The sequence below is a fragment of the Sander vitreus genome, chromosome 15 (assembly GCF_031162955.1).
Source record: "Sander vitreus isolate 19-12246 chromosome 15, sanVit1, whole genome shotgun sequence".
NCBI classification, from domain to species: Eukaryota; Metazoa; Chordata; class Actinopteri; order Perciformes; family Percidae; genus Sander; species Sander vitreus.
The window spans coordinates 7950201-7965985 of record NC_135869.1 but is presented as its reverse complement, the minus strand read 5'-3'; the positions used below and the strand labels follow the sequence as shown (position 1 = coordinate 7965985).

General features: G+C 40.9%; 2 protein-coding genes across 3 annotated transcripts; one reads left to right on the top strand and one right to left on the bottom strand.

The window, feature by feature from the left end:
* The first annotated feature begins 1224 nt into the window (after positions 1-1224).
* On the top strand, positions 1225-10094 carry alg1 (ALG1 chitobiosyldiphosphodolichol beta-mannosyltransferase). Of its 2 annotated transcripts, none has more exons than XM_078270499.1 (13): positions 1225-1533; positions 1886-1963; positions 2084-2187; positions 2481-2629; positions 2916-3005; positions 3460-3573; positions 4148-4263; positions 6784-6822; positions 7600-7659; positions 7869-7979; positions 8826-8940; positions 9330-9405; positions 9676-10094. In XM_078270499.1, exons 1-13 carry the CDS (start codon positions 1242-1244, stop codon positions 9805-9807), a joined length of 1476 nt encoding a protein of 491 aa, XP_078126625.1. In that variant the 5' UTR covers positions 1225-1241; the 3' UTR covers positions 9808-10094. The 2 variants fall into 2 exon arrangements, with proteins under 2 accessions (XP_078126625.1, XP_078126624.1); XM_078270498.1 differs by having other exon boundaries at positions 1886-1978.
* eef2kmt (eukaryotic elongation factor 2 lysine methyltransferase) lies at positions 10062-15170 on the bottom strand. Its single transcript, XM_078270500.1, has 8 exons — positions 15006-15170; positions 14100-14162; positions 13931-14011; positions 11834-11935; positions 11465-11598; positions 11061-11290; positions 10372-10509; positions 10062-10201 (listed from the first exon to the last, which is right to left on the bottom strand). Exons 1-8 carry the CDS (start codon positions 15123-15125, stop codon positions 10101-10103), a joined length of 969 nt encoding a protein of 322 aa, XP_078126626.1. The 5' UTR covers positions 15126-15170; the 3' UTR covers positions 10062-10100.
* Between the last annotated feature and the right edge of the window lie 615 nt (positions 15171-15785).

Sequence of the window (15785 nt, the reverse complement as noted above, 5' to 3'; positions counted from 1 at the left end):
CATAATAAAACATCATCATTATTAGTTGATTTATATTTTGTAATAATCTCAACATTAAAAAGTAGTTAAAAGTAGCTAGTAACTAATGTCAGAGAAATGTAGTGGAGTAGAAGTATAAAGTAGCAGAAAATGAAAAATGCCTCACTATTGTACTTAAATACAGTATACAGTATACTTCAGTAAATGTTACATCCCACCACTGCACGTCTTACATTACCTCTCTAAAGTGTTTAAGAGAGATAGAGTGAAGTGTATTGCATTGTTTTCGGAGACCACCATATTATTTTATTTATAGTCCTTTCCATATTCATTTTCTTGCTGCTGCTCTGAGGCAAAATGTAAACATATGTATCTGTGCAGGAGAAACATATTGCAAAATTTACAAAGTATGATGTTTGTGACCAAAACTGTCATCACAAGTCACTCAAATCTGTTGTTATCACATTAGATAGGCCTATGTGTTTTCCTGCAGATTTCCAATATGCAGTGCTGCAGGTTTTGTATGAGGGGGACATCCAGTTGTAATAATACTTTTTCATCTTTAAAGAATTAGAAAAGAAAAAAGGCTATTGTCACAGTAGAAGTCTAAAATCATGCCAGAAAAGGAAGTTAACAGAGATATGACAGGAAACAGGAGGGCTGCAACTAAATCTCCAAGACAGGTTGCATACACTTCTATGTCTGGTTTTAAGTAAAGAGTGTAAGTAAGTAAAAAAAATAAGAATAATAGAGATTTTTTTATTTCACTAACCAGAGAAAGGAAAAAGGTTTACTCTGAAATACATTTATCAATACAAAATTTGATTTACCAGGTAGAATTAGTCCTTATCATTCCTGCTGTGCTCAAAAAACGAACAAAACATTTTTCCATGTAAGACAAAAATGTATTTAGGATAAATTCAGGAAATAATAAAGGCAGATAGAACATTTTCAAAATAAATAAGTGACAGTCAAGTTTTAAAGTTTCAAGTTTTATCATATAATATGTCTTTACATTGTGCAGTACAATGCTTTGCTGCCCCCTCCAGTTCAGTGCTTGACCTACAAATACAACCACAATAAAATATACACAACACAGTATCAGTAAAAGCCTTTACAAAAGGGAATACAATCTATCAATTATTTAAGAGATTGTTGTGTGATGAACACATTTTTCTTGAACGCATCATAAAGTCTGCGGTCCCTTTAAACCGGATCTTGTCCTCCTCCACTGAGCCACGTCATCACATGTCACAACAAACATGGCGACGCGTTGCACCTGCACGGCTTCTCTAGCTGTGTTTGCGCTCATTGCGGCGTTTTTAATTGCGTTTTATACCGCAGGTTCAAGTGTAACGTGCTCGGCTGTGTCTCTGACTGTTGTTACCGTACTGGTGTCGCTGTGGTTGTGGAGTTTGCGGCGGCGGAACGGCGATACAGACCGGCGGGTGTGTGTGCTTGTGTTGGGGGATATCGGTCGCAGCCCTCGGATGCAGTATCACGCTCTGTCCCTCAGCAAGCACGGATATAATGTTACCTTTGTCGGGTTTTTAGGTAAGAATGAAGTTTCATACTGCCATTTATACATGATTTATAATTCAACAAACTTCACCTTATGCTGTTCATCAATAAGCGTAATTGTTTGCAGTGTCACAACAAGGTAGTGAAGTAGAAGTATAAAGTAGCATACAATGGAAATACTCAAGTTAAGTACAAGTATGTCAAACGTTTGTACGGTGGGACACTTGCCGAATAATCAGGCACTAGCTGCATTGTCAATACTTCAAATTTCTCACTTCTCGAGCTGAGCAGCGCATAAATAATAAAAGAGATCATTAATGCAGAAGTCAACAAACATCCTGCATCAGTTGAGCTGTAAAAGTAATGTATTCTTTTCTCATTTTAGATACCAAACCTCATCAAGACGTGCTGAGAGAGGAGAAAATAAGCATAGTGCCCATAATAGAAGTGAAAGGTGTTCGAGGTAACTGGAAACATGGTATTGCTCTCACTGTGTTGGCGATTTTTCCTTGAGTGATGAAAAATCACAGAAAAGTGATTAAGTCTTTTTCACAAAGGTGCTTTGTTGCTTCTTCTTTTCCAGGGGGACCAAAAATCCTCACGTATGTGACGAAGGTGATCCTTCAGTGTCTGCAGTTCCTGCATGTGCTGCTGAAGATGGAGACCCAGTCTCATATACTGATGCAGGTATATGTTCAATTTGCATCTATAGATGGATGGACTGCATTTGAAAATTAACCAGCAGGCACTTTTTTTTGTTGCCTTTTTTATAAATAAAGAAATTAATGATCCAAACTGTGAGTAGTTAAGGGTCATATACCAGTATTTGTATTAAATTCTGATTTTGAATTTTGTCCTATTTACTACAAATCCACCTCAGATTAATTAGAGTGCATATAACCAATAAGTAACTTGTAAAGAAATACTTTTATTAAGTGACTGTAACTCTGCCCCTGATAATGACTGTGTTTGTATCCCAGAATCCCCCGGGCCTGCCCAGCATTGCAGTGGCTTGGCTTGTGTGTGTCCTGCGCGGCAGCAGATTCGTCATCGACTGGCACAACTACGGCTACACCATCATGGCTCTGAGCCACGGCCAGACACACCCGCTGGTCCGACTGGCAAAGTGGTGAGTACTGGGAGGTGGATGTTGGTACTTTACTGTTTAGTTTTTAGATAGATTAATAATAATGACTAGGGACTAGGGTTTACAGAAGCCAGTCTGTGGTTTCTGGGCTGTTACCTTGAGATCACAAATTAATGTGTGGTGCTGTGCTCCTTGTGTTGCTCAGTTACAAGAAAACATTTTCTTGAACTTTATATGTTAAATAATTTCTGGGTGTCTAACGTGTTAATATGGCCCAAAAAGGCACAAAATACTCTGACAGTGATTTTTCTTCTTCTTCTTCTTCCAGGTATGAACACTTCTTCGGCCCTCTGGCCACTCACAACCTGTGTGTTACCAATGCAATGAATGTCGACTTGCAGAAAAACTGGGGCATCAGGTATGATTTGTTTTGCACTTATCATGTTATAAATATAACCCAACGTTCTGAAGGCTCACTAGCAGCCTGTAGAGGCTGTTATGTTCTTCACAACTTTACTGAACAGTGTGAAAGTGATGATTTAAAGAAACAACCCAGGGATATTTACTGAGGATTCATGGTCCTTCTTTAAGTGCAAAACGAAATAGAAAAACTGTGGTGACGCAACATGTCCCTGATGAAAAGTTGGGTCAGACTTAGTAAATATCCCCCATAGGGACAATTTAGCTTTGAGTCTCACCAATACTGGAGCTAAACGTTTGTCCTATCTGGGGGACAATGAATATCCACAGTTAAATTCATGGCGGTTGGATTTAAACATGAGCTGGAAGATACAACCCTGCTATACCTTTCAGCCCCAATTATTTTAACTGTATGAAGGGAAGTGAAAAGCGACTGTTTTGACTGTTTGCAGGGCGACGACTCTGTATGACAGACCTGCCTCCATCTTCAGAGAGACTCCACTGAAGCTGCAGCATGAGCTCTTCATGAGACTGGCCAAGGCGTATCCTCAGTTCCAGAGCAAAGAGTGAGTGAGAAACACTACAGGAACATTTCACGTCTGTTTTATAAGAGTGCCACCACAGCATTTTGTCCAGGAAACATAACAAAATGCCTCGGTTTCCCAGGGTTTCCCCCAGAAAAGTTGTATAGGCCGGTGGCAAGTTTCTTTTTTGACGAGGGCCTAGCCGGGGCCAGTCACAGACTGATGGCAGCATCAATGTGTAGAGCCCAATAGTTTCTGTGATAACAGAATCATGGACGGAATCACGAAATTAAGAATTTAAAAAATAAGACTGATTACATAGGGTCGAACATTAAGTCAGTGCTAAAAGCTAACTGGAGATTTGAAAATATTTCTAAAGTCTCAGTTTCCAGTTGAGCTGCTCTCTTTGTGTATCTTCAGCTCTGCTGGATTTATGTGCGTTCTAACCAACAAATGCTTTGTTCAGAGCCACAGAGGTTTATTTCAAACTTCAGTCCAGATCTTCAAAGTTTCCAAAGACGGGAACATACAGTATAAGACGCTGGTGTAGCTGCACCACACTGGTTTACCCTGAAGAGCAAACACCGCCATGACTCACCTGCTGTGTGTCTTTCAGGTCTGAGGAGGTGGAGGTGGAGAGGACAGTTTTCTCAGTTTGTGACCTCGCTGGAGACACTGTGACGTTGAGGACGGAGCGACCGGCGCTGCTGCTCAGCAGCACCAGCTGGACAGGTGAGAGGAGGAGCCTTTCAGAGTGTCATGGAAAAACTCAGGAGCAGCACAACTCATTTCACATATGTGAAGAAGATTCTAGAGATTTTGACGAATTACACTGGAGCATTTAATGAACACTCAATTGAGGAGAGAATTAAGCAGGCGGTACAGTTTAACCACGACGTGTTGTTGTGCATTGCATCCCAGTTCTCTGAAGTTCCTGTCTTCCTGAAGGTGTATTTAAACTAGAGATGCACCGATTGACCAGCTGGTGACTGGAATTGGCCGATTTTCACGTCATCGGCCATGACCGGCAACCTGCCGGTCAGTCTGACATATGCCGATTTTATGCCGGACAAATTCACTCGGGCGCCGCATGATTTACATCGCGCAACATCCGCACCACACGTGCACATGCAGGGTTTCCGCTATATGCATGTAGCAGCGGCACACCGCCGCTCAATCAGCTGTTTATGAAATGTCATAAAGTCGTAATTATACACGGCTCTCCAGAGCCGTCGGCTCTAGTGATCTTGGGCGAACGGTCAGCCGCTCTCTCTCCCCTCTGAGGCTGAACAACTGGAACATGAAAACCGCACTCACGCAGGTCCCGTGAAATATGACAGCTACAGTTTATCGGAAAATAGCGTTGGGCACACTGACTTTGATGAATTTACTGTTTATCAGACCCCAGATGAGACAAGAAGCTAACGTAAGGACACCACGTCTGACACTGTGGTAAGCAGCACTGGAGCCCCCCAGGGCACAGTGCTGGCTCCTCTTCTCTTCACCCTGTACACCTCGGACTTCTGTTAAGACTCAGAGCTGTGTCACATACAGAAGTACGCCGATGACACAGCCATCGTTGGGTGTATAAAGGGTGACGGAGGAGGAGTATCGAAGTCTGGTGGGGGATTTTGCAGCATATCCAAGAAGGACACCTCCAGACTGGATAAACTGATCAGGCGGGCCGGCTCTGTGGTCGCCATGAAGCTGGACTCACTGGTGACGGCGGCAGAGAGGACGACACTGGACAAACTGCTGGACATTACTGACAATACCAGCCACCCCCTGCACACCATCATCAGCAACCAGAGGAGCCTGTTCAGTGGAAGGCTGCTCCTTCCCAAGTGTAGGACCAACAGACTCAAGAACTCCTTTGTCCCTAATGCCATCATACTCTACAACTCCTCACTCGGGGGGAGGAGGAAATAGGGTAGAGAACAGAACAGGAAGGAAGGGAAGGAGTGGTAGCCACTCACTCATTCACTGTGCAATAAATTAATAATCTGCTCACATACGTACCTGGACACTCTAATTGCTAATTTATGCTAAAATGTCATTTATTTATTAACTGTATAATAACACAATACCATACACAGTCCTATATATTTATCTTTTATTTATCTGTAGTTTATTGTTGTTTACTGTTTGTTTACTTTTTGTAAAAAAATATTTAGCTTAAAGGTTTGTTATTGTTGCTGCTAAAATCTGCTGCTGGATATCTAATTTCCTTGCGGGAGTCATCCCAAAAGGATCAATAAAGAGAAGTCTAAGTCTATTGGCGAACGCTGTGGTCCCTCTGCCTTTGACGCCCCGCTGGCCGGTGTAGGAGACAGGGTGTTAAAAAAATAAATAAATAAAAAAGAGACGCTGTATTCCTCCGACACGCTGTATTAACGTTACTGTTTTAAAAACGCTTTCCAGGTTAGTGGGAGTGCCTACCGCTCAAAACCAACATTAAAAACGTAGTAATCTTCCCTCAGTGTTTAGTTTTGTTGCTAACGTTAGCAGATAGGCCTGTTGACAGCAACGGTATTGTTACTGTTTTCAGATAACGTTACTGTTGACGTTCAAACAGGCCTGTATGTGTGTTTTGAGAAATATCTTTATACTGCAAGGCTATAATTATTTTATTTTTATTTGTTATTACCTGTTTTCATACATACAGAAGTTTAGTTTGCTAAATATATCACCTTTTTTTAGTTGGATATTGGATGTGAAAAGAAGGAAATGGTTCTTCCATAACATTGCACTTTAGATGTGTGTGAATTTCCCACACCAGGAGTAATTTATAGTTCTATTTTATAGCGATCGTTTATCTATTCAAAATATGTTCTATGTTCTATGCAAAATGTAAAATTTTCTATTAAAAGATAGAAAATAAATATTTGTTTGTGCTGTAAAGTGGATAGAAAAAATGGAATCGGCTAAAATCGGTATCGGCTGGTCAAACTCAATGAAAAATCGGAAATTGTAATCGGTGCATCTATTACTAGCAGGGTTGGGTCATTTTCTTGCACATTAGGGTGCCATTATGCAGAAAAACTGACAATGAAAAAGTGATGCTATGGTCGTGTGTCAGAAAGTGTTTATTAGAACTGAACCAAACATGGTTTGGTTCTGCGCTGTGTGAATAAATCACTTCACTGTTTTCTGATATTTTTCTGATTGATGAATTAATAATGAAAATAATTCAATTTGAGTGTGTCACTGTCGGTATGTTTCTAATCAAACAAATGTTCCTTCTCTCCACAGAGGATGAAGACTTCTCCGTCCTGCTGACGGCTCTTGAAGGTACGACAGTTTCCCTTCTGGACTGTGAATGGGTTCCACAGTGGTGGAAGGAGTACTCTGATATTTTACTGGAGTTAAAAGTAACAATACCAGTGGCCGGGTTGGCTCAGTGGGTAGAGCAGGCACACAGGCACAGGTTTATGCCTCGACGCAGAGGTCCAGGGTTCGAATCCGACCTGTGACGATTGCCTGCATGTCTTCCCCCTCTCTCTCTCTCTCACCTAGCTGTCCTGTCAAAATAAAGGCACAAAAGCCCAAAAAATAATCTTTAAAAAAGCAATAACGCATTGCAGAAAGTAAAAGTCCAGCATTCAGAATATTACTTCTGTAAAAGTATTAGCATCAAAATATACTTAAAGTAACAAGCAAAAGTACTCATTATGCAGAATGATCCATTTCAGAATCATATATATTATATTACTGGCTTATTTGATATGATTTACTGATGCATTAATGTGTCAGCTGCTAAAGCTGGAGCTCATTTTAATAACTTTATATGGGTAGTTTAGCCTATACAAATACATAATCATTTATTTGTTTTATATCTTTTGTATCAGTAATCTGAATCTGGAAAGTAACTTAAGTTTTTAAATAAATGTAGTGGAGTAAAAAGTACCGTTTCCCTCTGAGATGTACGTAGTGGAGCAGAAGTATGAACTAGCATAAAATGGAAATACTCAAGGAAAGTACCTCAAAATTTGTACTTGAGTACAGTACTTGAGTAAATTTACTTAGTTACCTTCCACCACTGACTTGTCTCCTGTTTGTTCTCAACAGAGTACGAAGGTTTCATTGGAGGAGGAGCTTCCTTACCATCTTTAGTCTGTGTGATCACAGGTAACCCTCTGCTGCCTCACTGTTTGTCCACGTCTCATTTCAATAAAGTTTTAGTTTACGTGTGTGTGTGTGTGTGTGTGTGTGTGTGTGTGTGTGTGTGTGTGTGTGTGTGTGTGTGTGTGTGTGTGTGTGTGTGTGTGTGTGTGTGTGTGTGTGTGTGTGTGTGTGTGTGTGTGTGTGTGTGTGTGTGTGTGTGTGTGTGTGTGTAGGTAAAGGTCCCCAGAAGGAACACTACAGGAAGTTGATTGACTCTCTGCATTTGGATCATGTGAAGATCTGCACTCCCTGGCTGGAGGCAGAAGACTATCCGGTCTTGTTAGGTAAGAATTGATAAACATTAGGGACTGTACACTCACTGTGTGTGCTTTTAACCCCTCTCAGACTTTTGATTGATTTTTATTTGACCACTTAAATATAAAAATATGAAACGGTACTCTGTGTCATACATTAAAATACATAAATAGTCAGGGATGACACAATAAAGCCCAAAGACTTATTTCCATTGTGGTCCCTATAAGGACAGGGGGAGAGGACAAGAGGCAGCAGATCACACATCAATCATTCATCATCATACATTAAACAATATTCATCCATATTATACAGAAAAATTAACAATAAAAATAGGTAATGACTATGATTGGCACCTAAGCCATACTTTCAAACCCTGTTTAAAACCTTTGCCTATGCCTATTACTGTCTTCAGTGTACCAGGTAACCGGTTCCTAAGGGTAGTTCCAGTATAAAGAAAAGACTGTTTGCCCAGGTTAGTGTTAGATCTGGGGGGTACAAAATCTGTTGAGCTACCCCTAGTGGAGTACCTGTAAACTTCATTTACTCTATTAAAATCATTTCTAAAAAGACCTGCATCTCTTTACGTAAATGTGGAGGCAGTGTGACATGTCAGGCTCATGTCACAGCAATCTGACACGACCAAAGTCTGAGCTGTCTGAGGGAACGTCGTTTGGACATTGGGAAGTCCGACGTTCCAACTTAAGCGGGCGTTCATGTGAATTTACCCAGTCAATAATTTGTGTATGTGCCTTGTGATCAGCTAAAAAGAGAGGGAAAAAAAACAAAACCTTAAAGCTGGCGGTGAACGCTACAAGATGTTTACACTGGAAAGAGCACAGTTAAACATGTTAATATATGGTTGTTTGTGTTGTCAGGTTCAGCAGATCTGGGCGTTTGTCTCCATAAGTCCTCCAGCGGTCTGGATCTCCCCATGAAGGTGGTGGACATGTTCGGCTGCTGCCTGCCCGTCTGCGCCATCCACTTCAACTGGTGAGCTCCATCCAGGCTGTTTTAGATTTTACATACAAATACACAGAGCATGAGCACGATGAATACTGCAGACTGGAAAAGACGCTTACGGAGCTCTAGACTTTAAGCCTTTGTTTTTGTTTTAATTTAGGAGAGTCCATTTGTTGTACTGAGATGACGTGTCCTCCGGCTCAGATTTCTGAAGTCAGTTATTATACTGTTATAGCCGGTAGAATTGAGTTGTTGACATTCACATTGCTGCATTTTTTTAGTAGATGATTTATGAAAGATTTTGAATCAAAGGAATTCAAAAATAAACTGAACGGCTCAGACAACCTGTTAAATTGTTACTGAATACTGAAATGTGTTTCAAAGCTAAACGGGGCAGTTTCTTTTCTTTTGTTCCTCAGTTTACACGAGCTGGTGAAGCACGAGGAGAACGGCCTGATCTTCAGAGACTCTCGGGAGCTCGCAGAGCAGCTCAAGGTAAGGGGGAATACCTGCAAAACCTCAAAATACAGACCCACGAACATGAACTGCTGGCTTATGTTAAGGAACGACAAAGAGCATTCAGTAATTGTTAACTCAAAGATTCAGCGCTTCACTTCTGGCTAGGATTTAATTCAGGGTTTTCAACAGAGGTATACAACAAAGAGTATAAACTGGGCCCAAGCAATTGTAGCACTTTTTTTTTTTTTCCCTTTCATTGCTTGAGCTTCATTTAAATGATGTTGATTTGTCTGTGTGTGTTTTCAGTCTCTCCTGTCAGAGTTTCCCGGTTCAGGCGGCAGACTAGGAGTGTTCAGGAGGAACCTCCGCACCAGCAGAGGGCAGCGCTGGGACGACAACTGGGACCAGAACGTCCTGCCTCTGATCTCTGCTCCCTGATGGGACACCAGAGTGGGACTTTAATGAGCAAAATGTGTTAACGGGGATGAACGGCAGAGAAGTTGTGTTATAATATTTGGGATGAAAGACAGTAGGTGCATCTTTTGTTTTAATGTCTTGTAACATAAAGGTTGAGGATTCTTTGGATAATTTGACTAACACCCAGGTGAGAAACTCTCCACCTGTAAGAAAAAAACTTTTTTCCCCTCCTTCAGAGCACTTGAATTTATAAAAAAGGACACTTTGATACGATGTACATTTGTAAATAAAATCTTTATTGCGCTAGAGTTGTGTCACCTGTACAGTTTAATCATTTCTATAGCAGAGACTCTGTTGTAAGGAAACACGTGGCTGACGGCTCCTGTCATCACACGATGGCTGATTCCTGCTTTTTCTGTCAAAAGGAAACCTTCAGTCAGTTAACAGGTAACGGCATCCCAAATGTGTCAATAAGTAGAAATTAAACAACACCAGCCTCATCCATAAAGACTGGCAGGTTTGGCTTCCCTTTAAGAGTAGAACTAAGACTGACTTGACTCCCACAGATCTTCAGAAATCTCTTACCGAGCCGCTGCTTAAAGCCGCCGTACGTCTCCTGGTTTCTTATGGTGGAGCAGATGAAGACTTCAGGAGACGAACACCTCAGGATCTTGGACAGCAGCTTCACCAGACTCTCTGCAACATCTGGGTCATACACCACATCTGCACCACAGGGAAGAAACATCTGCATCATGCATGCATGACAATGTAGTCTTGCATTGCCAGACCTTCCTCCACAGTGCTGTGGAGGAAGGCCTGGCTAGTCCACACACAGTATTCCGAGATGGGAGAAAAACGTGCTCTGGTTTATTGGCATTTCTTTAAACTAATCACAATCGTCTTGGGCGGCGCTAAGCACCGGACACAATGACGGTGCATCTGCAAAATAGCCTCGGGAAGGAACTTGTTTTGGTGGAACATGTACGTTCAGAAGTTGTTTTAGTCGTGCAACAGAAAACTCAGATTGGACAGAGAGAGATCTGAGGAGCAGTTAACCATAATCCTCAGAAATCCACCGGAGTTTAGAACGCCAACACAAAGGAAGAGGAAGGTGACGGACATCCGTCCTAAAAAGAGTGACATCCGGCAGAATTTCCGGCGGCACATGAACAATCCCAGAAGTGGAACGTCGTGGATATAGACTAGACTGAATGAGGCAGGCGGCTGACTGTATGTTCTCTGTGGAGTTTACTTTACGAGACTGATCTGCTGACCTGCAGCAATGACCGTGTCAGCCCCGATCTGTCTGATGTGTTCCTCTGTCGCTGTCATCCAGTCCATCTCCTCCACACTGTGCTCGCTCAGACCGTTGAGCCGGACGTTGTCTCTCAGTTTCTGCAGGACTCTGGGGTGACAGTCGCTGAAGACGTATCTGTTGGGGCTGCAGGAGTGACAGATGGTGATGCCGGTCAACCCAACACCGCTGCCCAGCTCCAGAATGGTCCTGCAGACCGGAGAAGAGGAGAGGGACAGATTATCAAAGAGTTGAGGGATGCAGTCATAAAAATAGAAATCTGAGTCTTGAAGAAATTGGGTCTTTCTTTTTTTTTATTAAATACAATAATTTCTTTCTTTCATAGCTGAAGTTGTTCTGTTGGTGGTTTTAGGGGTTGGATACCTGCCAGTGAAGGCCTGCCGGTGATCCAGAGCCCACTCTGCCAGGTAGAGAGCGGCCTCCCAGGTCACCAGGCCGGTGGTCCCCTCTGAGATCAAAGCTACGTTTTCCAGCAGGCTGACAGCATCACCGCTGGGCTGCAGGACAAAACCACCAGAAAGTCAGGAGGGATGGCATTCATGTCTTGATGACATTTTGGATCCCCGGGCAGAACTGAACCAGTGATGTCCTGTTGATAGTCCTTTTATCTTTTAGAAAAGCTCAGTATCATGTTACAGCTTTAAGAAAGAATGATGAAAGTCACCCTATATGAGGAAATACACCTCTGTGTTTATTTCCTGGCTGTAATCCATGGAATGATGAGTTTGGTACCAGTAAGTAGCTCTTGTAGCACTCGGTCGTGTCTTCGGCTCCCACCACTTCAGCCAGAACGTCGTACAGCTCGTCAAGAGGATCGCAGCCTGCAGCCTCCTCCTGGGGACGGATCACACACGAGGAACTACGTCACTTTTTGTAGGACTTGGCAATATACAGTATCAATATAAATCATTATCGCGATATGAGACGAGATATCATCTTAGATTTTGGATATTGTAATATGACACAAGTGTTGTCTTTTCCTGGTTTAATAGGCTGCATTACAGTAAAGTGATTTCTGAACTCGCCGCAGTTCTATTATTTTACCCACTTAAAGTCGTCCGTCCATCCGTCCACAAAGTGAAAAAGCCCAAAGTCCACCCCAAAGGGACTTACCATCTCCAACAGAAAACACTGTTCACAAACTGCTCCAAACAGCTCTAGTCCAGCCTTTACTTCCGTGACGAACGTGCGTCACATGCTCGCCTAGCTGCTAGCATGGCACGCCCTCATACTCTGCTTCTGACTGGCTAGTAGTCCTTACCTAGCTACTGCGCGACTCCCAAAAAAGATGGAACAGAAGTGTGATGCCTCACTCTATAGCTAAAACAGAGAGCTCAACACACAGGGTGAAAAGAGGAGCTGCAGCAGTGTGCAGTACGACAAAAATATGGTGTTTTTTGAAAATTAAACCATGTAAACCTATTCTGATATAACCCCTAAATACAATTATGAACCTGAAAATGAGCATAATATGAGCACTTAGTAAGTAATTATATCCACATCACTGATGAGAATTTATAACAAATTGCATTGTGTAAATATTTTGTGAAAGCATCAATTGTCAACCCTACACTATCACAATATCGATAGCGTGGTATTTGGTAAAAAATATTGTGATATTTGATTATCTCCATATCGCCCAGCCCTACATTTGTGTCCACATTTGTAGCTGTGTTACTATCTACAGTAATGGATTGTATGAATACAGCGACAAAGTGGAGTCTAACTACCAGGGCTCTAGTCTCACATTGCCAGACCTTCCTTCACAGCGCTGCGGAGGAGGGTCTGGGTAGTCCACACAGCATTCTGGGATGGGAGAAAAACGTGCTCTGGTTCATTGGCCTTGCTTTAAACCAATCACAATCGTCTTGGGTGGCGCTAAGCGCCGGACGGCGCAACGGCACCTCTGCAAAATAGCCTCTGGAAGGAACTTGTTTTGTACGTTCAAAAGTAGTTTTAGTTGTGTAACAGAAAACTCAGATTGGACAGATAGTCTAGCTAGCTGTCTGGATTTACCCTGCAGAGATCTGAGGAGCAGTTAACCATAGTCCTCAGAAATCTACCAGAGTTTAAAATGGCAACACAAAGGAAGCCCGAGGGAACGGATATCCAGCCTAAATGAGTAAAATCCAGCGGAATTTCCGCTGGCAACGGAGCAATCCCAGAAGTGGAACGTCATGGATATAGACCACCAGGGCACCAGAACACGTGGGCTGGACTATGAACTATCACAGACTACAAAAGGACAACCAGCAGTGTTTGGGGTAACGTCTGCATCTCTCCAAGATGAACTGAACACTTTTTATGCACGCTTTGAGATTTACTCCCCGGCTCTGGAAGAACAAAAGACCCAGAACCGCTGCCCACTAGTAATATCCTAGTTCAGCATTCAACACCATTAATTAATGCTAAAGTTGCATGCCAACATGCTAGCGTTAGCACGTAAGCAAATGTTAAAGAAATAGTTTGGCATTTTGGGAATTATGCGCATTTGCTTTCTGGCAGAGAGTTTTGTACATTTAACAGAAAAAAAGAATGTATGGATTAATCGAGAACTTAATTAGAAGATTGATTGATAATGAAAGTATTAATCGTTAGTTGTAGCCATAAATAACTGAAAATTATGAATTAAATTGACTTCTTTTAAGAAAGTTTGGAAATCAACAACTGGTTTTCAACTAAACTAATAGTCTCAGAATTCCTATAATTAGTCCCAAATGTCATCTTTATTTCCTGGAAACTTTAAATATATTAAGAAATTATTAGGAAATAATGTAACCGCTGTATGTGAATGTTGTAATGAGCCAGGCTGACTGACAGACCACCCACCCGTCTGATGAGCTCAGAGAGGAACAGCTTCCTGTATCTAAATGATGGTGGAAACTTCCGGCACAAAGAGTGAAGACACGTCTGTCAAAAACACAAAAGACACATTGTTGTTTATTTGCTTGATAACTGATTAGAAGACTATGAACGGTGAGTGTGCAGGCTGACTTACCTGTTTTAGGATGTCTGAAATCAGGTTTGATGATTTGTTGCTTTCAAGATCTTTTTCTAAAAACTGAAGAGTAGAAATTATCAGTTAGAAACTACAGTATGAACTGGTTTGAAGCTTTTAATGAGGTGTATTTTTTAATTTTAGTGTTAAAATTAGTTTCAGAATTAAGAAAAACTAAATTCAAATTAATACATTGTTCTCACTAATTTGACTCTCTCAGAATTCCTCGTTTATCAGCCTTTTGACTCTTGTATTAAAATTAAAAATAATCTTCCACTATTTACTTTATATATTTAACAGATTATCAATAAAGACAGATATTGATTTTGATACTTATATTACATGTATTTATATTTTATCAACTTTGAATTTTTATCCTTTATATTTATTTTTTCTAATTCTTATTTTAAAACGTATAGGCTATTCTAATTATTATTATTATTATTATTATTATTATTATTAATCATTCACGTCGTTTTTTTCAGTACACCATTAAGAGTGTACCACCCTGCATTTCACTACACATACTGTTTGTGTATGTGACAAATACAACATTTTATTCAAGCCACTCTTATTTCAAATGTTAGAATTCAACCTTGGGTCTTGTCCACAGTCTCTTAGCAAACTGGACTGCAGTCTAAACAGAAGAATGTTGAAGTTATTTGTTTAAAATCCGACCTTATTACCCAAACTTTGCAAAAGAGTCCGCTAATTTGTTAAATACTTATATATGTTGTGTTATATACTGACAGTGAGTATGTTTACCACTGAGCAAGAAAACACGGCTCGACCTATGTTATACCGTCTATGGAATTAGACATTTCTGAATAAGTTTGTAGCGTGACATTCGCTTTGTCTGATGTTTAGAGACGGGCTAAAATACTGCTAGCACGTAGTCATACTCACGGTCCAGGGAAATGAAACCAGGCGACTCATGGCAAAAAAAGACACTTGAAAGTCCCGTAAAATATCCGTCTTATTTACTCTTTTACTGTCTGAGGTTTGGTTCCGCTCTGAATGCTCCATGTTCAACGTGTTCACTGTTTACTTCCCGCTTACCCACAAGGCAATGCTATCGTTTGTCGCTAGACCTACTGGGTAGTGTAGTTTTTTATATATAAATTAGTATATTGGTCAATAAACTCAATACAACCCACTGCATTTGTAAAAATACAGGAAGTAGTCTAAATGGCGTTAACGCATGCAATCAAAAACAATTACAAGAAAATAAATGAATAGCACGAAGTGTATAAAAATCTGCACTAAGCCATTAAATAAATAGGCCTAAACAGCCCTTGAGAGGAATTTTTTTTACTGTCCGCGATGTCTTTTGTTTTGATGTTTTGTCTATGTTTTTTTTTGTATTATCCATGCAGCAACTTGCCCTTATCCAAACACACATTTCTCCCAAGGGAGACAAATAAAGATGCCATGACCTTGACAAGATTTGAAGAGGAACAACATTTTAAAAAGGGGGGAGGGGAAGTTATGAAATGTTTTAAAAGTAATGAGTGTGATTTTAAAAACCACCCCCAAAACACACTGGCATACAGTGTGAGGACATTAAAATAAAAGGGACATGTTCTCTTGTCATGCAAGGAAAGACAGTAACAATGTTTTTAATCATATTTTGTTTCAATACACAAAGCTACAATAACTCTTTTTTTTTTCTCCCAGCAGGCTACT

Coding starts and splice junctions, on each gene's coding strand:
- alg1 (XM_078270498.1), top strand. CDS start 1,242: ATGGCGACGCGTTGCACCTGCACGGCTTCTCTAGCTGTGTTTGCGCTC. Junction 8,941..9,329: donor TGCGCCATCCACTTCAACTG/GTGAGCTCCATC, acceptor TTTGTTCCTCAG/TTTACACGAGCTGGTGAAGC. Junction 9,406..9,675: donor AGCTCGCAGAGCAGCTCAAG/GTAAGGGGGAAT, acceptor GTGTGTTTTCAG/TCTCTCCTGTCAGAGTTTCC.
- eef2kmt (XM_078270500.1), bottom strand. CDS start 15,125: ATGGAGCATTCAGAGCGGAACCAAACCTCAGACAGTAAAAGAGTAAAT. Junction 11,291..11,464: donor CGGCAGGCCTTCACTGGCAG/GTATCCAACCCC, acceptor TCCGGTCTGCAG/GACCATTCTGGAGCTGGGCA. Junction 10,202..10,371: donor CGGCTTTAAGCAGCGGCTCG/GTAAGAGATTTC, acceptor TCCTTTTGACAG/AAAAAGCAGGAATCAGCCAT.